The sequence below is a fragment of the Sciurus vulgaris genome (assembly GCF_902686455.1).
Source record: "Sciurus vulgaris genome assembly, chromosome: 5".
Classification (NCBI taxonomy): domain Eukaryota; kingdom Metazoa; phylum Chordata; class Mammalia; order Rodentia; family Sciuridae; genus Sciurus; species Sciurus vulgaris.
Window position 1 is genome coordinate 90,684,385 of NC_136465.1, and position 24,404 is coordinate 90,708,788.

A 24,404-nucleotide genomic window follows, 5' to 3' on the forward strand; every position below is an offset into this window, starting at 1 on the left:
AAGCACCTAATTTTTGCATGTTGATTTTATATCCTGCAACTTCGCTGAATTTTGTTTATTAGTAAAAACTATTAATTTTTGTGATAGAGGCTTTCCTAACAAATTGCATGTTTTTTTTTAAGCTCAGTTTATCAGAAATTTTAATGAGTGTGGTGCTTAGAATTAGGACATAACTAATTTTTAAAATCTCTTACCAAAGTCTAGTTTTAAATATGTAGGCGATATGGTTTAATTGAACTCAGTTGTGTGGTTTAAAAATTTATAATCTTTTTTGTTGTTCTGGGGATTGAACTGAGGGCCACACACATGCTAGACAGGTGCTCTAACCAGTGAGCTATGTTGGCAGGCCCTATATTTGTTATTTACATATGGAGACTTATTATAAATAAATTGCCTTCCTTTCTGTTATGGTCTGAATGTTCTCAAAAATGTTTTTGTTTAAACCTAATTCCCAAATCTGTAGTATTAAGAGGTACTAGGGATTGAACCCAGGAGGTGTTTAGCCACTGAGCTCTTTTTAAAAAAATATTTTATTTTAGAGACAGGGACTTGCTAAGTTGCTTAGCAGCTGAGGCTGGCTTTAAAGTCGTGATCCTCCAGGGCAGGTGTTTTTGGAAGTAATTAGTCATGGAAGAGAAATTCTCCTGAACGGCATTAGTGCCTTTATAAAAAGAAGCCTGAGGAAGCTTGTTCACTCCCTTGACCATGTAAAGGTGCAACAATAAAGTGGCAAAAACCCTTACCAGGCGTGGAATTTACTGCTACCTTGATCTTGTACTTCCCAACTTCCAGAACCATGGGAAAGAAATTTCTGTCATTTTAAAAAATCATTCAGTCTTATGTTTTTGTTATAGCAGCCTAAAAGCACTGAAACACTGTTAATTTTGCTACATAAAAGATAAAAAGACTAGTAGTTCTGAAACTGTAGAAATTGACTTGAATTCTAGACTTTGAGAAGAGACTGGATCTAGATGTGGCTTTCTTACACAAGAAATAGGCAGTATTTCAAATGAATGATCATTTTGTATAGGACAATGCTAGTTTTCCTATACAAATGAAAGGAAATCGTATTACCAGAGATAATAGAAAATGAAAAATACGTTTTAATCAACCTGATTATAAATCTGATAGTGGAAGAATCCCTTGGTCTTTTGGTAAATTTCTCAGTGCACTGTGAGTCTATTGCCAGGATAGACTGCCATAATATCTGATTCAGATATTATGTTAAGTGTCTCGTAAATGCTGAATGTTAGAATAAGTAGAATAATAAGACATTTTCTTTGCTTCTTGAAGTATAACTTAGTCATTGTATAGAATAATAATAATAACAGCAATCTATTATTAATAGAGATTAGTACAGTAATAGTGATGTAATAATAGTAATATGATTATTACTATTGAATAGTAATATTCAATAGTAATAATATTTAATAAAAATAGAAACTATTACTATTATTATTATATCATTGCTGCTAATTTATTCTGAATTATATAGTAAAATATTGCCTAGTATATAAAAATAACATGGTAATTTTATTTTTATCTACTTCATAAATACTGTTTAATATTAACTTTGCCTGTTATGTAATTAATTTTATTCTTTCAATGCATTTATAAATAGGGCAAATATATTTATAGATGATATTGAATATTAGTTCTTAAATTCAATGTTTATTTTTGCAAAAGTCAATTATGCTATGTTATGAGGATCATAAATTTTTAGTTTTTTTCTGTTAGATTAGGCATGTATTACCTTATTCAGAAAATGTTTTTAAGGTTTTATATAACACTAAATTTCAGAATTCCATTTATAATTTTAGTAATTTGCTTGGAGGAATAATTTATTAGAGTTTTTTTTTTTTGGTACCAGGGATTGAACTCAGGGGCACTCAACCACTGAGCCACATTCCCGGCCCTGTTTTGTATTTTATGTCAATACAGGGTCTCACTGCATTGCTTAGCAGCTTGCTTTTTCTGATGCTGGCTTTGAACTTGCAATCCTTCTTTCTCAGCCTCCTGGGCTGCTGGGATTACAGGCATGCTCTATCATGCCCAGCTGAGAAATTTTTTATACAAATCACTTATTTGAAAAATTTTGCCTCTGTTACTCCATAGTTTATAGGCATGTAATCTTTACATTACTGTAACTGAGGAAATTGATGTGAAATGGGAAGCTAACTTACAAGATATATTGTATATGAATCTGAATGTGAAGTTCATGTCATTGGTGAATATAAAAGTTTAAATTAGATTTTTATGTAGTTATTTTTTCCTGGTTTTCAGGAACATATGATGTTAAATCTGAAGGAGAACTTGAAAACCATGTAATTAGCCAACTCTTGTTTTCCTTATAAGGAATAAAAGATTCAGAGAAGATGAATTATTTGCTTAAGTTCAGATTGCAAATACAGGGGCAGACTCAAAGTAACTCCAGCTAATTTTGTGCAGTGTTATAGTTATAGTCTATGATTGGAAAGGGCTTTACTTTTGTATCAGATTATCAATTCAAATTCTGATTCAGCCCCAGTTGGTCAGCTTTCTGCTAGAAAAGTCAAGGCACTGAAAATTAGTTGATATTTTATTTTAATGGCTATTCATACTTAACAGATTCCATTATGGTGTAAATACATTTGAAGTTGTTGCCATACTATTTTATTCCTTTTTGAAGTATTTACCATAGAATTGTTACTCTCGTCACTCTAGCTGAGCAAGTGGATGCCTTCTAAAATCATGTTTTATAGTTTGCAAATCAGGGTTTCCTATATCCCTTAGGGTAAAAGCATAAAAAATAGCAATGTTACTCATTTGTTTTTAAAAATCACAGCAAATAAAATTTGTTGGAATACCATTTCTGATCTGTGACCCATCTCCTGAATCATCTTTCTCACATGTTCACTAAGCATTTTTGTGACATTAGATTCTACTGGCAGAGTTTGCCCCTTGAGTTTTATGTAATGCAGATTGTTTCTTTCTTTATGTCTCCTGTTTCCCTCCTTTTCAAATTTTCAAGCCAGTTTTTACAGCTTAAAATGTGTGTTTGTGTGTGGGTGTGTATGTATATGCATGTATGTAGTTGTACTTTCCTTTCTTTTGGTTTTATCACTACCTGCCTTTTTCATGAAGTTGCCTGGTACGTTAGACTGTAAGTTCATTTGTGTGTAGCTTTCTATACACCTCTGACATAAAACTAGATTTCTTTTTTCTATATTCTTGTAGTTAATAGCATTAATGAAAGCGGGATCACGTCTCTTTGACTTACTTTGGATTGTCACTGTGGCCTGTGGGATGAAATGTTCTGGGCAAGTCTTGGTTATATGTTTACTCCTAAGTTTACTGGTTCAAATGGGGTACAATTAGTATTCAGGTCAGCTTTGTGTAAACCATATGAACTTAAAAAATAAGGGAGATGGGAACGTCTAAGGAAAGTCAGGATTCTTGTTACTAGAATCTAGGTAGATTAGAACAACAGTGTTCGTGATAGAATAAAAATCTTATAAAATTGTGTTATTTAATCATAGGTTAGTGAATGATTACTCTAATGGTAGATTCCCTATATGCTGTAGTTGAGTGCTTTCAAATGTTCGTATATTAAAGTCACCTGGGAAGCTTTTAAATATGTTGGGTTGATGCCCTGGCTGTACCATAGACTAGTAAAACGAGAAATTCTGCAGGTAATATAAAGTTCCTCAGCAATACCTTGCAAATAAGAAGGAGGTGGACAGAGTTGATGGAGCATTTAGCAAGGGTTCAAGAAGAGGGGTATCAGATGACAGAGAAGTTCCTATGGGAGAAGCATGATCCCATAGAGAGAACAGAGAGGCCTCACAACCAGGAAGGACTTATAGCCTAGGAAGTCATGGAATATTCCCCAATCTGGAAGGAGACTCAGGAAGAAGAAACTTCCAGCTCAGGTTTATTTTTAAAAGAAACCTGAGATTCTAGCCCAGTTTCATAATGCATATTGAAAATTTTAAGAATCAAGATCTGTTCTTTCCAGCTTCAATGGATATTTGTCTAGAGCAGTGAAATTTAGGAGTCTGACTCACCAGTGGATTGACCATCAGTTGGTCAGAAGTGAAGACAAATGCTTTAAAGCTATTCATTTAGGGTCCTGCTTGAGAGGTCAAATGATGAATCTGATACTCTCTGAGTTGTGACACTGTAACTTAACAAAATTATTCAGTGATACTTAGTCAGCATGATAAAGCTGACTTTACTTAGGACCATCATGGTAGGTATAGGGACCACAGCAGTGGGATTTTGCAGTAGTTTGGGAAAAGATATTGGGCTCAATTCCAAATATAGGATTGGCTAGTGGGAATTCATAGCCAATGAGCAGGATAGGTGAGGTTAGTGGATCAAAAATTGCTAAGAGGTTACATCAGGAGTAAGGGGCATTCTGGCTAAACCAGCCTTACACAATTCTCACTGAAGGTAGTCCAGGGTAATCAGGCATCACCTAGCTGATGATGGAAGATATGAAACCTGATCAGCAGCAGATATTGAGGTTATCTGACTTAGCAGGATCTGTCTGCTAAACTGGATTTTATATGGAAATGCATAGGAGACATTTGAGAAGTCTGACTAAAGGTTAGTTAAGTGGAAAAACCTGTCAATTTCATAAACTTTATGATGCTTAATTTTTTCTTTTTATGCTGCTTTGTTTTGAATAGGCTGATAGCACGCCAGCTTGCTAAAATCCATGCTATCCATGCACACAATGGCTGGATCCCCAAATCTAATCTGTGGCTCAAGATGGGAAAATATTTCTCTCTCATTCCCACAGGATTTGCAGATGAAGACATTAATAAAAGGTAAAACTAGTTTTACATTTGAAATTGTTTTCATTGATTTGCAGTATAATAGGGACCGTAATAATAATACAGTGTTTCTATGTATGAATATTTGATTTTGTTTCTCTGCATTGCAGTTAAAGCCTTATTCTTTGATTTTCAGATGATACTACAAAAATAACTACCTCTCTGTCCCCCTGAAGATCCCACCCACCAAAGGGGAAGGGTATACAGAGGGGCAAGAGACAAATATTGAACACATATTTGGAAATAATTATAAAGATCCTATGAATACTTACATTTTTGAATACTATGAATTTTCCATAGAGACTTTTTAAAAAAAATTCTTTTTTGTTTAAAGTTGATTTGAAAAAAGACAAATCTGCTTTAGAACAGTATAGTTAATAATTGGAACGTGCAAAAGTTTGGGTTGTCTTAGTGTACTGTGATTACTTAAATGCCAGATAATGAAGATTAAATTCATTTATTGGAGTCTAACAATTTTTGTAAGACTGACTTCCCAGGTTCAAACTGACTACAATATTTCTTTAATTTCTACATTAAAAAATTTATATATCTGTATTTAGAATTTAAATAATATGAACATATATTTATGTAGTGTTGCTATTACTAATAAATATTGGAAATTTTTATCTTGTTCTTTATATCTTAAACATGTGAAGGCTGTATCTTTGTATTTAGGAAGTCTTTGTTTTTTGAGAACAGTGTAGGCAGATAGGACCTATAGATTTTTTTCCTTGTTTCTTTTAATTTTTATAATTCATTAGGGAAAAATTGTCCTTGAGTTTGATTATTTCAAAGTTTAATTTGATCTGCTTTGTGTGGTTGACCCTGTGTTTCCATAGGCTCTGTACCCACAGATTCAACCAACTGTACATCAAAATATTTGAAAAAAATTACCTCTATACTAAGATGTACATATTTTTATCATTATATAGAATAATAACTACATATCATTTACCTTATGTTAAGTATTATTAGTAATCTAGGGATGATTTAAAGCATAGAAGAGGATGTGCCTAGGTAAGGGACTTGAGCATCTGTGAATTTTGGTATCCTGGAACCAATCCCCTGCAGATATTGAGGGACAGAACTGTACATGTTTGTAAGTGGTTTGTCAAAGTTGGAATATGGGGATATCGTATCCCCCAAGCTCTAGAATAGGCAAATTCTGGAAGTATGTCTAGTATGTTGATATTCTGGAAGTTACAGCAATAAAAATAGAGAATTCCCTTTTGAAATAGCCATTTTATTGAAAGGTTTTGGGGGAAGCCATTTAAAAATAATGAGGTAACCAGACATGGTGGTGTATGCCTATAGTTCCAGCTACTTGGGAGGCTGAGACAGAAAGATCACAAATTCCAGGCCAGTAGGGGCAACTTGGTGAGACCCTAGCTCTAAATTTAAAAAAATGAGATGGGGTTGAGATGTAAGTAGCTTAATGGTACATCCCTTGGTAGGGTGGGAAAGAGAGAGGTAAATGGTGATGATGAACCAAGGGTTTCTTAGTTTTTTAAGTTAATGCAGAGTCAAGAGACAGTATAGTATTATGTAGGTTAAGAGCATAAGACTTGGATCCAATTTGAAATCATATCCTAGTTCTGCCAGTAGGCATTTCTGCTGTATAACCTTGGGTGAATTTTCTTAACTCATTTTGCTTCTATAAAATGGAAATAAGAGTAGTTTATTTAACCATGTAGGGTTTTTGTGAGGATTGAGTTAATACAGATGTAGTGCTTAATTAAGACAATACTTGGCTACATAAGTGCCAAATAAAACTATTATTATTATTCAAAGTGATTATTTAGGTCTTATATTTTGCATGTGGTGCTTAGGATAGGGTGGAACCCATGCATGCTAGGTGAGCGCTGTGACTGCACTAAATCCCTAGCCCTTCAGATTGGTTTTGAGTTTATATTTCCTAGACTCTCCAAGGTACACTTTATTTTTTAATTTTTGTTTTTTTAAATTATTTTTAGTTGTAGATGGACACAATATCTTTATTTATTCATTTACTTTTATGTGGTGCTGAGAATTGAACCCAGTGCCTCTCATGTTAGAGGCAAGGGCTCTACACTGAGTTACAACCCCAGCCCTCCAAGGTAACTTTAAATCTGTCTGGTTAGTGAGATTTTGGAAAAGCAAGTAGTGTACCATGGTAAATAAAAGGGAGAAAGCACCATGCTTTGATAGAAAATACCCAGCTAGAGCATAAATAATTAAAATTCCCTTTTGTTTGTCCATGATTATAATTAGCTTGCTTATAATCTTATAATCCTTTGAACCCTGTTATTTCCATCCAACTCTGTACTTTTTTAAAGCAAAAAAATTCTTGAACAGTCATACCATTTTGAAAAGAACTTATAAGGATTAATTTTAGAAGTTGTTTGTAAAGAAGAATGCAGTAATGGGGAAAATACAGTTCAGTAATGTAAAAAAATCATATTGTAAAATGGAAAAGTAAGGAATAATTGAGAGATTTTAGAGAATCAAGAGAACATGACACATTAAGAAGGAAAAGAGTAAATCAACAACAATTTTGTAAGCGTGGTGATGCTGTTGAGAAATTAATAGCCCATTTTTGTAATCTTATTTTTATCAAGTTAATACAAATGTAGCTAGCCTAATAGTATCAAAGAGTATAGAATGAAAAGCCACAGATTCTAGTTTCTCTCATCATGCAGCCTTGCACTTCACTGTTTTGAGGCAGTTTCTAGTGAGTTTGTTGTTCACATAACTAGATAATATGAATGTACTTTTATTTCCTGATTTATTAATTGTAGACAATAATCTATTGATATTTCTGGAAATTTACCTGATTTATATTGCATTCACCCATCATAACTTAAAGTAGGTATTTTAAATTTTTAAATAGTTTTTATAACTTTAAATATGCTTAAAACTTTTTATTAAATTCTTTGTTATAGTTTTTATCCATAAAAATGGAGATAAATGCAAGACATTTAGAATAATATTTAGTAAATGTTAACTATTAGCTATTTCTCTTTCCCCCAATTTTTTAGTGATAAATCTTACTTTTCTGCCCAACTTTTGTTTTGTGGTACTAGGGATTGGACCCAGGGGTGCTCAGAACCACATCCCATACCTTTTTATTTATTTTTTATTTTGAGACTGGGTCTTATTAAGTTGCTGAGGCTGGCCTGGAACTTGTGATCCTCCTGCTTCAGCCTCCTGAGTAGCTGGGATTATAGGTGTGTGCCACCTTGCCTGACTCTGCTCTACCTTTTAACTGTTGACTTTATTTCTCTTTATTCATATTTAGTTCATTATAAAGGTCTTCTGTATTTCAGCTTTTGGAATACAATGATCTATTAATTCAGGAGCATGTCTAATTAAATGGAAATAACTTACTTAAAGTAGATGTTAATCCTAAAACTTGAAAAAAATGTCATTAAGATAAACAAGATATAACTCTTCTTTTAAAACTGAAAGGTTCCTAAGTGATATCCCAAGCTCTCAGATTCTTAAGGAAGAGATGACTTGGATGAAGGAAATTCTTTCCAACCTGGGCTCTCCTGTTGTGCTTTGCCACAATGACCTATTGTGTAAGAATATAATCTACAATGAGAAACAAGGTAGGTATTTGACATTAGCAGTAAGTAAAGTTGATTACTTCTATGTTCTTATTGGTTCTTTAATCATTGCATTAATAAAAATAAATGCAATTCAAATGTAAGGATTAATAACATTCACAAAGCCTTTAAAGAATTTCTTTTAGGTTATAAAGTCATGGTAACTGATAAATTAGGAATATACTCTATATATTTGTATAAAATGTTTAAAAAAATTGACTGGTTAGAAACAGTTTGTGGTTCCTGTTGGAGTTTTAAGTGTAAAATGATGAAATACTGTTTTCACCTATAATTCTCAAACGTGTTTGAGTTTTCATGATTTAAATTATACCAGCTTGTAATGCGGGTTTCAGAAAATCAACAAATTGACATTGTACAACCTTGTTTTCATATTTACACAAAATTTCCCACTGTATTGTTAAAGACAACAGTATTAGAAACAAGTGTGTCTGTAGGTTTTCTACTACCTGTTTCTTGTGCTGATTTGTTAGACATTTTGATGCTAAGGAGAGAGCTAGAGATGGAGAAAATGTTATTAGTATTTTCTCAAATTTATAGCTGCTAAAGTAATAATCAAGAAGCTTTGGGTAATAGCTTTTAATATTTTTTGAGGTAGAAATTGATACTTTTTGGTGGAATGTTTTTTGTGAGTGTTCATACCTTGCTGTGTTTGAATTCTCTGTTTTCATATCTAAGAACACTTGATTATATTATATCATTGGGTAAAGTGGATTGAGGTTTGGTTGCTGAATAAGAGAAAGTACTAAATGGAAATTTAAAAATACAATTTTGTTTAAAGAATTAATATTAATTACAACTATGTTGAAACTATGAAGCTATTGCTTTTCATAAGAAACTGGGTTTTGAAGATATTTATTATAGATGAAGACCATATTTTTAATCAAAAGTTTGCTGTTGCGAATATACTAAAATCAAAGAGTTCTCATTAACATGGTCATAATCATGTTGGATTATTACTATGACCCTCTGTAAGTTTAGAATATTGTAATATAAGGGTTATTAACATTCATAGGTAGCTTCAGTGCGAAAACCAACCAAAGGAACACTGTCAAAGGTGGTAGACTTAAACACATATTTTCAAGAACATGTTTATATTATATTTGATATTTTAGCATGGATTAGAGATTATATCTTTTAAAAATATAATGAGCCTATATCTTTATCTTGAAGCATCTTGAAATTTTTATGTGGTGTCATTTTTTATTTTAAACTTCGGTGCATCCTAAAACATTGGGTACTTGACAGTGTCCTTCAATGAATTATTATCCACTTATACTATATAATTGTCATAGTATATGTATTGTATTATATATTAGTAACCAAATCTCAATGCCATTTGTGAGAAAAGAGCATTAGTTATGCATTAAAGCAATGTATTAGCTTTTAAGTTCAGTTCAAGACCTAATAACACATTTTATATAACAATTTCAAGTGAGGGACTTCATCTTACATTTGAAGTGGACACTCAGCTTTATTTTTAACTGCAAGTTAATCAAAGAGAATCTGTTATTTACTTTGGAATATAATTTTCACCTTTCATATTTTTGTTTTTATGAGTTTCTTTTGCATATTCATTTCATAGAACAAACTTGTTTATAAAACCAAAATATAAGGGACCAAAAAAATCAGATTACTTTACCTTAGGTATTTTAATTTTCATTTTAACAGTTGCCTATATCTAAACTATTGGTCAGTTACATGGAAAGTTCCTGTATTTTCACATAAAATCTTCATGCTTCAATTTGGTTTTTGGAGGTCAAGGTTGTCTTTTTGTTGTAGTTTTAAACCAAGAGTTACCAGAATTATAATTTTGTGTCTTGATTTTTTTCTACTTCACAGAAGAACAAACTTTACAGCTACACAAATGTAACTATTTTGATACATATTTTTAGAACTCACCCTTTTTCAGAAGTCCATGTTGTACCATTTGTTTCTTTTTTGTGGTTGGTTGTGTGTTAGTTATGGAAAGGTGGTATTTATCCCCCCCATTACCAGTCAGTTTTATAATGTCTGGTAGCTAATTTGGACCTTGTGGCATCCATTTGAAAAATAATCAGTTTGTATGTAATTAGTTGATACATAAGCATAATCTATTTTGTCCCATCATTCTATATATAGGACATTATAAAACCTCTACAAAATCTTACAGGACACTTACAAAAATGCTCAATTTAAGTTTTTATAGCTGTCTCATGTATAGGACAATGGGACATGGATTTTGAGAAAGAAAATATGATTAGAATGTTCAGGTAAAATATCAAGAAAGTTTGGTAAGAATCTTATCCAAGTTTTTGATAATAGGTTTCAAATTAGGAGCTGATGATTTTGAGGAAATATAACCATATGATTTATTTGAGTCTAGTTATAAATAGAAGATATCATGCCTCATTCTGTAAATTAAATTTAATGAAAAATTTAGTACAATTAAGTAAGTTTAATTCACATATGCGACTGTAGCATTGCATTGGTACTTTACTTATGGCAAAAATCTCAGAAAGGTTTATTAAAACTATAGATGTGGACTGCAAAGTTACTTAGCTTTTTAATTGGTTACCTAAGGAGCCAAGTTGAATCTTTTGAGATTGATTGAGATAACTTCAACATAGAATTCTTAATTAAACTGTTTATTAGATTCACAAATATATTTGATTTGTTGTTCTCCTTACTTTATTCGTGTGATTTGAGCTGAGGGCCTTAATATTTTAATGCCCACCTTGTGAGATGCAAATAGATAAAAGTAATGAATGAGAGTTTGGGGTGAAGCTCAGTGGTAGAGCACTTGCCTAGATGGCTAAGGCCCTGAGTTTGAGCCCCTGCATCACCGACCCCCCCCCCCAAAAAAAAAAAAAAAAACCCATAAAAGATGAAAGCCACGGAATTGGCCTTAGACAGCATCAGGTTCAGTATTTATCTCCATATAATGTGTGAGGAAATTTCTCTCAGAAATGCAAGTTTTAGGCAAACTTCAAAACTTTATACAGGACCATCTGAAAGTCTATCTTTCTCCCCATATCTTTATCTGTATTTTATTTTTATTGTTTTACAGTCCTGTGAATTGAACCCATGTGTGTTCTACCACTGACCCATGCCCTCAGCCCTTTTTTATTCTGAGATAGAGTCTCCCTAAGTTGCTGAGGATAGCCTGGAACTTGTGATTCTCCTGCCTCAGCCTCCCCAGTCATTGCTACACAAGCATGGGTAGCCACGCCTGCCTCTGTGTTCCATTTTAAAACATAATAGTTCAGATTTTGTATGTTTTAACTAGAAAATCTCCATAAGAAGATGTATACAAGCTAGAAATTTTGGCAAAAGCATATTTCAGTCACTTGAAGTAAATTATATATAGACCAATTGTTTTAGATTTGACTTTTGAGTATTTGCTTCAGAATCTCCAGGGGTATTTGGCAAAAATGCTTATTTTTAGGCCGCATCCAAGCCAACTGAACAAGAACTTCTAAAGATAGACTTAAAAATCTTCATGTTTAGCAGGATTCCAGGCAGTTCTTGTACTATTGATAGTGTAGAACTTGAGTTTACTTTGTTTTTAATTTAGAGATAATGTGAACTTAAGATGGTTACTGATGAAATTTGAGATTTCATGCATATAAAGTATATAGCACAGACCAAGTGCTTAGCAGCTGTTTTAGTTGCGATTTTTTCCCCTAAGGAGTTGGTACATCTTTTAGGCTTTGTGGTTATACTATGGTCTCCATTAAATGTGTTCAATTCTATGTTATAGCATGAACATAGCCATAGACACTGTATTTACATATACACTGTGGCTGTGTTCTAATAAACCTTTACTCCCAACAACAGGGAGTGGACTGGATTTAGTCTGAACATATATAGTTTGCCAACTGGTATATTATCTATACAGGATGCATTTTACAAAATGTGTCCGGTTATGAAAAAGTGAAGAAGAGTGAGCTTCATTTCTAAATTGATGATAGCTGTCAAGATTTTTGAAAAGTCAGTGCCAGGAATTAGGTAGTTGTTAAACAGTGGTCCCATTCCTTGCCCCAAAGGATAGGAAAAGAGTACTTAATGATATGATAGAATGTGAAATAAATAAGAAAACCAAAAGCAGTGGTTCTTGTCCCAGTGCAGTAAAATAAGACAGTCACCTTTAAATTACTCAATTATTGCTGTAATAGACTTTATGCTAAGTGAACAAATTGGAATGTTGCCTTATTGATTATTTATTAACTCTCATTTTCAAATTGAATATTTTAACTTCAGTGAATCTTTTAATTTTTGATTTGTCAGACATAATTACTGAAGATTTTGAGATTGCTTTCTCATGCCTTGATGCTCTCAGACTTTTGTTTGATGACTTTCAATGGCTATTTTGTATTTCTCCCTTTCCCCATTTATTCATAAAAGCTCATATAATGATCTTATGTTTAACTGTAAGTTTCAGTAATAGCAATCACTATTTTCTCTGTCAGCAATCTAGAAGTTGATTTGTTGCTCTTTAAGGAAATAAAAGTCGGTGGAAAAGAAGGAAAGCTTTTTATTGGAATTATGGAGTAAATCAGGATTTTGTTTAGAGTTTTACATAATAGCAAATGGTTATTACCATTCTTAGTCATTTTATTGACTGTAAATATCACCTATTATTTTTGTTTTATTGATTTATAAGGAAATTTTCCTTTTGTTTTATTTTAAAGTTTAGGTAAACACAGATCAACCCCTGTACAAGGTTTGCAGATGTTTCTTAGGATCACACTAACCTGAGAACTTGTTTGGCCCCCCTCAGCAAAGATAGCCTTGTTAGAGAAATATTTACAAAGAAAATATTTACATAGAAAAATATAAATATATTAATTGAAGGAACAAGTTGAAATATGTACATAATCATATGAATATATTTGTGTATAAAACAAATTTATTCATACACATATGTAACCATCCATACTCATTAGAATAAAATACATACAATATTTGATACAAATGTCTACAAAGACAAATGCATATATATATATTTCCAAGAAATGAATGTACATATCTAATTCTTTTCTTAAACATTTGTGGAAAATTTCAAATGCAAGAAAAGTTAAAAGCATTGTACAGTGATCACCCATGTACCTGCCACCTATATTCTAGAATTGTTGACAAGTTTGTACTTTATCATATCATTTCATCAAATCATCCATAAGTCCATCTTGTTTTTTAATTTTACTTAATTAATTAATTATGCATTACTGAAGCTTGAACCCAGGGGTGATGTACCACTGAGCTATATCCCCAGCTCTTTTTATTTTTTCTTTTGAGATAGAGTCTCACTAAGTTGTCCAGACTGTCTTTGAATTTATGTTCCTCCTATCTCAGCTTTTGGAGTTGCTGGAATGACAGGCATATGCCACTATGCACAGCTTTATTTTTTTAAATAAATATTTCAGAGTGTTGTAGACATCAGTGATCTTCATTCCTAAGCAAGTTAGCATGCATGCATAACATTAACTAAAGCTCAATATTCCCTGATAGTGTAATATACAAAACTTAATCTTACCAAGCTTGGCATGATGGTGCATGCCAGTAGTTCCAGCCACTTGGAAGGCTGAGGCAAGAGGATGACTTGAGTCCAGGAGATTTATGCCAGCCTGGGCAATGTGGAAAGACCCTGATTTCTTAAGAAAAGGAAAATCTTGAGCATACTGTTCAATGAATTTTGATAAATGTGTATACCCCGGTGACTCAGACACCTATTATTTCTATCTTTTGATAATGTTCCCTACACACTAATGAAGGATAGTTTTAAACTTGTGTTAATTTTTATTTTGGACTACTAGTTAACAGAAAGTATAATATCCCTAAGTCAGATAATAAGAAATGTAAAGTGATTTTAAAAACTTTTTTTTTTTTTTTTTTTTTTTTTGGTGGTTTTGTTTTTAAAACTCATGCATTAAGGCACTGTCTTCAATAATATATTTGGGAAAGAATACCAGAAATACTGCACTTTCCCCCCCTATTTTTGTGCTTGTTTTGCTTGCCCCACCTTAAACATGTGTTTTTATATATCAGCATTCTGTGCAAAGCATCCATTTATTCTACTAGCATTTGAATACTTCCTGTGTGCTGGGAATTATTCTGTGGATCACTTGGTGAAAAGTGAAAGGGACTTTATCGTCCACCCCTCCAGGAGTCCATGTACCATGTAGTGGAGGAGTCAGATCACTGAAGAGATGCTTAACATTTAGAATGATGAGTGCTGTGACAAAGGTGTACACAGAATACTTATTGCACACCGGACTGAGGGATGAAAGAAAATTTTCCAGATCAGAATACTTCATGTCTTTCTGTGTGAGAGAGAAAACGTTTTGTTAACATTGGTCTGACAGGTTACTGTTCTCTTCCCTCCTGCCTAAGAAAGCAGAACAAGTAGCAGTTGAAACAATTTTCAGTTTTCTATATTTACAATTTTAGTTTTCATTTTTATTCACTTAAATTCTTAAGAGTAAGATGAGAGCAATCCAGACAAATGTGTCATGTGACAGTTACGTAGCCTTAGGGAATTATTCTTTTTAAAGTACTTATAAAATTAAAAGACTTTTTAATATACTGAGATTTGAACAGTTTAACCCATGTGGAATTTATTACTGTGGAATTTATTACTGTGGTGAAGATGTATAAGAAATATAGTAATAAAAGACAAAATGTAGCTTTTGAAAATTGAAATTACCATTTTATCTGTAAATAACATGCTTTATCCATTATGTGTTTGACATTGTGCTAAATGTATAAAGCTACATAAAAATAGTGCCAGCCCTTAAACTAGTGGTTCTTTACTTTTTAGAGGTCAAGATCCCTTGAGAATCTGGAAAATTGAGACTCCCCCACTTAGGAAATGCACATCCACATATGACTTTGTACGAAATTTTAGGGAGTATTTATTCTCATTGACTTTTTACCCTTGGAGCTTCAGTTAAAAATTCATGTCTTAGGAATTAAAATTGCCATATGAGTTAGTTAATTATAAATAGTCATATGAATGTACCTTTATGTAATAGGAAATTGTACAAATCAAAAGTCATAAGAGGGAAAAAAACCCAAATTTTTTTATTATTAGGACAGCATTTTCCAATTCTGTAATTTGATTTTTCTGGCACCCTAAATAAGGCAGTAGGCCTCTCATTTTACTTTGTTGCAGAAGATTAAATTTAAGGTTGAGTTCCACTTTGTTTGTAATAACTTGAAAAAGAATAGTTAATGCAGATTTTTTTTTAATTTCTTTCCTTTTAAGCTTTGTGTCTTGTAAAATGTGAGTTTGCCAAATTTTCTTCATCTGCTACAGATTAGGTATGCCATTGTTGCTGCCATGTGGCGGCGCACCCCCGTGCTTCTTAAACGCACTGACTGGAGGTTTATCGCATCACTTGTTCACATGCACGGAGCCTGGTAACAGCCTCATCTGTATCTTGTTAGCTTCATTTTCTTATTTTTTAAATTTCATTATTTATAAACTCAACATAGCATTTAAAAATAAAGGCTAGTTTTAATGAATTAATGCTACTACAAAAAGTCATTGCTAAAATTTTCATACTGAAACAGATTTTAACTTTTGTTAAAATGATCTATGTTTTAATTAAATTGTATTTACTTTACAAGCAGGCATGTTGTTACCTGCCATTTTAATAATATTCACCAAATTCTAAATATAATTTTGAAAATTGAAATTGAAGCTTTTATTTATGTGGCAAAAGTAAGTGGCAGGACTGGGCTGTGTAATTTTTATTGGCATCTAACAGTTGATATGAGCTCTACAAGAATTAGCGTTTAAAGAGCTAAAGCAATCAACAGCTGCAATTTAAAAAATTACATATGAAAACTGTTGGCTCAATTGTGCAACTTGGTAAATCTTGTGTCGTTTCTGTGAAGGTTTATGGTTGGTTATCTCTTGAATCATTGTGTTTACGCTCTATTTATTGACACTTTTGTTTAGAAAATTCATCTTATTCTTTTTAAAAATAACACTTTTCCTTCAAAAAGTAATGTTTATTATAAAGAATTTAAAGATTAAAAAAGGAAAAAATTCACTTGTCTATTACACTTAATAAAACCAGCTGAAACATTTTGTTTTTGCTTATTTCTATTCATCTTTTTTCTGTTATTTTTAGAAATGAGAATTTTTTATGGTTCTATTTATTTACATTGATGCAAGTATTTTATCATGGTAGTGGTCTTCACCTTCTTACTCATGAGTCCTAGAAAAAATTTTTTTGAACATATTTTGATTTGTCCTGCATTTCAGTTGAAGCGATTTAGTTAACACTAAAACTTTTTGTGGAATAATGTTTGGGGAATTCAGTAATATAATACTTGCAGTTAAAGTGCAGTGATGATTTATTCTCACCAACATTTTATAATCCTACATTTATTATAATAATATTCATTCAGTTTTGATAACTGGAAGATACTTTGATCATTCTTACTTTTACTGTAGAATTGGCTGTTTTTTGGTAGTGCTGGAAATTGAACCCAGGGTCTTGCATACCTTAGGTAAGCACTCTATTACTGAGTGACATTCCCAGACCTGTTATTTATACAAATTTAAAATTATGTTCAATACAGTTATATTTTTAAAAAACTTTTGTTTTTATGTGAAATCCTACATTTGCCATGAATTTTTTTTGTCATATAATTCTGTTTTTCTGTTTGAATATGATAAACATACTTCCCACAAGTTAGACATACAAATCTATATCAAAAGAGTTCAAAAACTCCTTTTATTTGGGAAATACCAGTGCATATAGACCAGGAATCTATTTTATTACTGCAGCTTGAAGTTTAAAAGATAGGGTAACTATGCAGTTGTTACACATTTTATGAATATAAGCAGCTTAGAAATTGTTCTTACAACCATCTCTGTTCATGTGTCCATTGTAACTCCATGCCCCTCTAAGCTTTCAAGTTTGTGTTCCCTGGTATAGACAGTTAACTCATGTTAATTTTTTAAAAACACCTGTCTAGTGTAGACAGTGACATTACTTTTTAAAAACCTCTCTTTTTTTTCTTCTTTTATCTACACAGAACCTGTATTTTATTGACCAAACCCTCCATAATAAGTACTCAAAAATTAAAAACTCCGAAGTAGGGGTATTTCACTTGTACAGGGAGAACAAGATTATCTTTGGAGAACTATGAAACAATATATAATATAGGTCTAACAAAATTTAGAATAGGAATCTTAATTTAGCTTACAGATTCCTTAAATTCGTAAAAACCAAAAACTGTATCTTTGCTCTTTTACAAAGAGCAATGCTACTCTTTAATGCTGCTCAGGTATGAAAACCTTAGTTATGTAGCATGATATAAATGTAAGAGTATGATAGCAACCAACTTCATTAAATAAGTGATGTTAATCAAGTGTTATATATTATAAAACTTCTGTAAAAATTTATAAATTCATCTTTTAAAAGTTTATATTTGATTTTCGTATAGCGATAAGCTTGCCAGTTTACTGTTAAAATATAGAGTAAACTTTTGTTAAAATGGCATAGATTATTAATAATTTCCAAAGATAAAGTTATTTCTAATTAAACTTGAATTTTTAAGTTAGTGATGCCCCCATGTGGTGAAAACATATCTTGCTTTTGTTAGAGAATGACTATTTTCATTTTTCTTTAATAGAGTGGACATTAGTGTTCACAAGAAGCTGTTGATAAAGAGATGTAATTTGAATTTTGTAAAGCTCATTGCCATAAAATTCACAGCCTTACCCTGTATTGTCTCAGAAGTGCATGTAACCAAGCACGTATGAGACAAAATATTGGAAGCTATTTAATTACAAATAGCATAGGGATTTTCTGGTCTTGTATGTGATTTCTTAATGTCTTTGTTTTTGTGTCTCACATAGGTGATGTACAGTTCATTGATTATGAATATTCTGGATACAACTACCTGGCATATGATATTGGAAATCATTTCAATGAATTCGCAGGTAAAAACCCAGGGTTTAACTAACAGAGTAACATATTTAACTTTGAAATGATAGTTTCACTTCTTTAAATGTAGATCATCTGGAAATAGGAGCAATAATTTTCTCCCTTTTGGTGACTCTTTTTCTTTGTTTTTGTTGATTACTGGAGGAAAGAAATTACCAGATTTTCTTCTTTAATAGCCATCAGTGTATAGGAGGAATAATAATTGTGGTATCTGTTGTGATATTATATGGTGCAAGATGCTTCATAAATCTCATTTCATTTTTTCCCCCCAACATTCCTTCTGTAAGGTAGTATTCCCAGTTTACATTTAGGGTATATAACTCACCAAGGTCAAAGTAGAATATTGAGAACTAAGATTTGAACCTAGTATTTTTTTTTTTTTTTTTTAATGTACCATGGATTGAACTCAGGGAAGCTTGGCTACTGAGCCACATCCCCAGCCCTGTTTTGTATTTTATTTAGAGACAGGATCCCACTGAATTGCTTAGCCCCTCGCTTTTGCTAACTCTGGCTTTGAACTCTTGATCCTCCTGCCTTAGCCTCCTGAGCTTCCTAGCCTCCTGAGCTGCTGGGATTACAGGCATGTGCTACCTAGCCTGGCTGGAACCTAGTATTTTTTATCATTTGAAAGTCTTGCTAGAGCTGAGGGTATATAGCTCAGTGGCTGAGGGCTTACCTAGCATGTGGGAGGCTCTGGTTTTGAACCCCAGCAGCAGACACAACGTACACACACACACACACACACACACACACACACACACACACACACACAGAGCCATTGTTGTTTGTATCGTAAACTTGGGCTTTTGAATGTTTTTAACTGAAAAGCTCAAGAATTTTCTTTTTGTAACTTGGTTATGGCTATTGAAGAATTGTTCATTTGTACTCCTGAATACTAAATTTGCAATCACATTCAAGTATAAAAGCTTATTTAAAAAAAAATGTAAGTGAAATTAATTTTCATTTTGTGACTGCATTTAGAAGCATGAAATGTCCTAAATGTAAAGAATTAGGAAATTTCCCTAGATGTTATACATCTAGTAGAATATTTGATTACTGAATTTGTATTTGTGTACTTTATGCATTCTTGTGTTTATATTGTTGGTTTCCAAACTGGGAAATATAGTTGGGAAAAAGTTCTTTTACACATTTTCGGTTATTTCTCTCCATCATGCTTATCATATATGTGCCCATAGCTCCACCTATGTGCTGCACATATTTTCACATATCTGTAAGAGGGGAAATCAACTGCATATAATGAGATATCACCTTGTTAGTAATACAGATAGTCACACTGTGGATACGAAAGAGAAAATTACAGTGATAAGTTTTGTAAGAAAATAATTGAGTTAAAGCTTGAAAGATAGGTAGAAGTTGGACGTATAAATAGAAGAGAAGGAAGGCACTTCAGGAAAGAGGAAGAAAACTTTGACTTAAGTTGCTTGTTTTTGTGGGATATAAAATTCCTGAAGGACAAAAGAAAGTTTTAAGACTAGAAAGGTTTATATAAATTCATGAAAAACTTTGAATACAGGACAAAATAGTAGGAACTATGTCTTCTAGATGAGTATTTTTCAAACTGCAGATCATCAAATTGAATTTGTGGGATATTAACCTTTTCTTAAAAACAAGGAATGGAAAAAATATCAGAGTTGGAAGATCTGAGGTCTCTGTAAAAAAATATTCTTTCTTTCCACAAGTCATGGTCAAAAAGTTTTAGAGCCACAGTTTGAGGTAGTGCTTCAAATATTAGTGCCCTTAAGGATATCCTGGGGATCCTTTGTTTATTGAAATGTAGATTTTGGACTTCTGACGCAGGCCAGTGGTTCAAGTTACATACTTTGTGGAAAAACTGAAGCAATGAGAATTGTTATGGTGATCATCGGTATTGTGTCTCAGAGCTTAAACTAGCATACAGAAGAATAGTTTGGTTTATTATTTTAACAAATGTTATTTACCTAATGTCTAGTATTATAACCAGAAATGGAAACACTTTATTTTATGGGAAAAAAAAAAAAAAGTTGATGGTAATGATTATTAAGGTATGTGGAAGGGTGTCAGTTTTTAAAATCTACAGTGTATTTTTTTTCCCTTAAGGTGTAAGTGATGTAGACTATAGTCTCTATCCAGATAGAGAACTACAGGGCCAGTGGCTGCGTTCTTACCTTGAAGCATACAAGGAATATAAAGGATTTGGGACTGAAGTTACTGAAAAGGAGGTAGAAATACTCTTCATTCAAGTCAATCAGTTTGCATTGGTAAGTTTATTAAATGTAAGCAATAAATGAAAGATTCTTAATATCTTTATTTTCAGTTTTGTGAATTTTTGTTGAACATAATGAAAAAACTTGACTGTATACAGTTACTATTACCCTAAATTGTTTTGTTTCCTTCACTACTGTGTCTACAGCCCATAGACCAGTGCTTGGAAATATTAAGTAATAAGTACTTAGTAATTATTTGTTCAGGAAAAGGATTCTAGTTAAGGTTAGGATTGATGTGTAAAGCAGTTTCTTTTATTGATTCTTTTTCTTTGTTATAAAAAAAAGCATATAATCAGAGGAAGATTTAAGGGAAATGAGGTTTTCAACAATATATTTAATCCTCACATCTCAGTGTTATCACAGTAAAAGTAGATTGGAAGAACCAGAATGTTTTTATGATTTAATCCAGTGTATTATCTTCTTGACCTTTATTCATAAGCAGTTCTTTTTCTTTTCCTTTAATTCTTTTTAGTTATATGTGACAGTAAATTTTGACATATTTATACAAATATGGACTATCTCTTATTTTCATTAGGAACCCAGTCCTGTGGATGTACATCATGTGGAGATTCACTCTGGGGCATTCATATATGTACATAGGAAAGTTATATCAGATTCATTCCATTGTCTTTCTTATTCCTGTCCCCTCATCTCTTCCCTTCATTTCCCTTTATCTAATCCTCTGAACATCTATTCCCCACCTACCCCTTGTTGTGTGTTAGCATCCACATATCAGAGAGAACATTTAACCTTTGTTTTTTGGGATTAATTTATTTCACTTAGCATGGTAGTCTCCATATCCATCCACTTACTGGCAAATGTCATAAAGTCATTTTTCTTTATGGCTGAGTAATATTACATTGTGTATATATACCACATTTTCTTTATTCAGTCATCTGTTGAAGGGTATCTAGGTTGTTGATTCCTTAGTTTGGCTATTGTGAATTGAGTTGCTATGAACATTAATGCGACTTTGTCACTGTAGTATGCTGATTTTAACTCCTTTGGATTTATACCGAGGAGTGGGATAGCTGGGTCATATGGTGGTTCCTTTCCTAGTTTTTTGAGGAATCTCCATACTGCTTTCCAGAGTAGTGGTACCAATTTACAGTTCTACTAGCAATGTATAAATGTATCCTTTCCCCCACATCCTCATCAGCATTTATTGTTACTTATATTCTTGGTAGTTGCTGTTCTGACTGGAGGTGAAATATCAGTGTAGTTAAAATTTGCATTTCTCTAATTGCTAGAGATGTTGAACATTTTTTTCATCTATTTTTTGGCCATTCATATTTCTTCTTTTGTGACGTGCCTGTTTAGTTCTTCTATCCATTTATTGATTGGGTTATTTGTTTTTGGGGTGGTAAGTTTTTTGAGTTCTTTATGTATCCTGGAAATTAATGCCCTATCTGAGGTGCAGATGGCAAAGATTTCTAAACCCTTCTATGGGCTCTCTCTTTACATTCTTGATTGTTTCCTTTGTTGTGAAGAAGCTTTTTAGTTTGATACTATCCCATTTATTTATCTCCATTTCTCTCTCTTGTTCTCTCTCTCTCTCTCTCTCTCTCTCTCTTGATTTTACTTCTTGCGCTCAAGGAGCCTTGTTGAAGAAGTCGGTTTCTAAGCCGACATGATGGAGTGTTGGGCCTACATTTTTCTTCTACCAGGTGCAGGGTCTCTGGTCTAATGCCTAGGTCCTTGATCCGCTTTGAGTTGAATTTTGTGCAGGATGAGAGGTAGGGGTTAAATTTCATTCTGCTACATATGGATTTCCAGTTTTCCCAGCACCATTTGTTGAGGTTGTATTTTCTCCAGTGTATGTTTATGGCACCTTTGTCTAGTTGAGATAATTGTATTAATAAGGGTATGTGTCTGTGTCTTCTGTTCCATTGTTCTTCATGTCTGTTTTGGTGCCAATACCATGCAGTTTTTGTTACTGTAACTCTGAAGTATAATTTAAGGTCTGGTGTTGAGATAGATGCTAGTCATCTTATATACTGTTTCCTCCTTTAGGGAGTCCTCTCTCCTTCATTGCTTGTCATTAAGAATACAGAATATGTATAAAATGATTAATAATATAAAGCCACTTTGATAAGGGGAAAATAAAATTTAAATAAGATTTGAGTATACATTTTTATGTTATTTTTATATTTTCATTACTGTAATTTGAACCCAGGGGCACTTTATCACTAAGCTACATCTCCAGCCCTTTTGAAGTTTATATTTTATTTTGAGACAAAGTTGCTGAATTGTCCAGGCTAACCTTCAATTTGCTATCCTCTTGCCTCAACTTCCCAAGTCACTGGGATTATAGGCATGGATCACTGCACTGACTTACATATTTTTAAGTAAATTGCTAGTAGATATTTATTGTTAAAGACATGATGAAGACTTCTGAAGATTTTAAGATTTTACTTGTTACTGATTATTCACTATAGTCAATAAGTATTGAGATAGCAGCAAACAAGTGTAGGTATCTGCATTATAAAACCTATTAGAATATGCATTTTTTTAAGCTTTGAAGAAATTTTAAACACATTCTAAGTAAAATAAAAGTTACTTAGGACTTTTTCAGAAAATGATTTATATTATTAGTTTACCATATAAAGACCTTTGAATGTTTCTTTCCAGCAAGGGTAAGTAGTTTAGAAATTAAAATGTCCTTTACCCAGTGTGATGGCACAGGCCTGTAATCCCAGTGAATCTGAAGACTAAGGCAGGAGGATCACAAGTTAAAGCCTTCGTGGGCATTTTACCAAGACACCTGTCTCAAAATAAAAAATAAAAAGGGCTGGAGATGTTGCTTGGTGGTAAAGCACCCCTAGGTTCAATCCCCAGTACCTTCCAAAATAATGATAATAATAAATAAAGCCCTTTAAAAGCCCTTAAATTTACATAGCTTCCACATGTGAGAGACATAGTATAAGTAAATCACAGGCTGTTGGTTTTATTTGGACATAACTTCTCTGTTTTGGGAATGCACATAATGAATGGGCTGTTTCCTGCCTTTTCTTTGTATTCATTTAGAGTTTAATGTTATATATAAATTTTCCATTTTTCACTCTATAAAAAATGCTGCATACCAACATGAGATTTTTGCGAGGTTTTATGTATCATACTTCTTTAGTGTAGAATCATTAATTTATATCACTGTATGAATAAAAAATAAAAAGTGGTTGAGAAATAACAGTGACCAAATATTCTTGAAATGGTGAGAAGTGCTAGGTTGATGTTATTTTTAAGCTTAGAATGACCTCTTAATTTCTTAGTCTTTTTCACTATAGAACAAACTTAGAAGAGATTAGATACCATCTGCAGATAATTTTGTATTGCTTAAAAATACTCCAGTGTGATTTAGACTAGTGGTTCTCAAGTGTTCTGGTCTTAAACCTTTTTTACCCTTTAAAGAAATTTTGAATACCTCCATGAGCTTTTGTTTATGTAAGCAAATTATCAATATTTATCATATTAGATATTAAAACAAAAATTCAAAATATTTATTCAACATATTTATTCAACATATTTAAAGGTAAACTCATTAAGATAAATATCACTTATAAAAATAACTTTTCCAAAGCAAAAATAAACTTTTTTAGCGTGAAGAGTAGCATTATTTTACATTTTTGTAAATTTCTTTTTCGAGTGATAGATGATAGCTAGATTGTCATATATTTCTGCATTCTATGTTGTGATATATTGTTTCAGTTGTAGTGCATGAAGAAAATAGTTTCATACACTTACGTTGTTGGAAAAGAGTGTTTTACCTTT

The 24,404-nt window shown here is 32.4% G+C and overlaps 1 protein-coding gene across 1 annotated transcript in view; it reads left to right on the top strand.

Moving 5' to 3' along the window:
- ETNK1 (ethanolamine kinase 1) overlaps positions 1-24,404 on the top strand; it is a 69,777-nt gene that overhangs the window by 36,550 nt on the left and 8,823 nt on the right. Inside the window, exons 3-6 of the mRNA XM_079142381.1 lie at positions 4,674-4,814; positions 8,268-8,410; positions 18,285-18,368; positions 20,470-20,630. Coding sequence (XP_078998507.1) covers positions 4,674-4,814; positions 8,268-8,410; positions 18,285-18,368; positions 20,470-20,630 — 529 coding nt within the window. The remainder of the gene's footprint in view (positions 1-4,673; positions 4,815-8,267; positions 8,411-18,284; positions 18,369-20,469; positions 20,631-24,404) is intronic.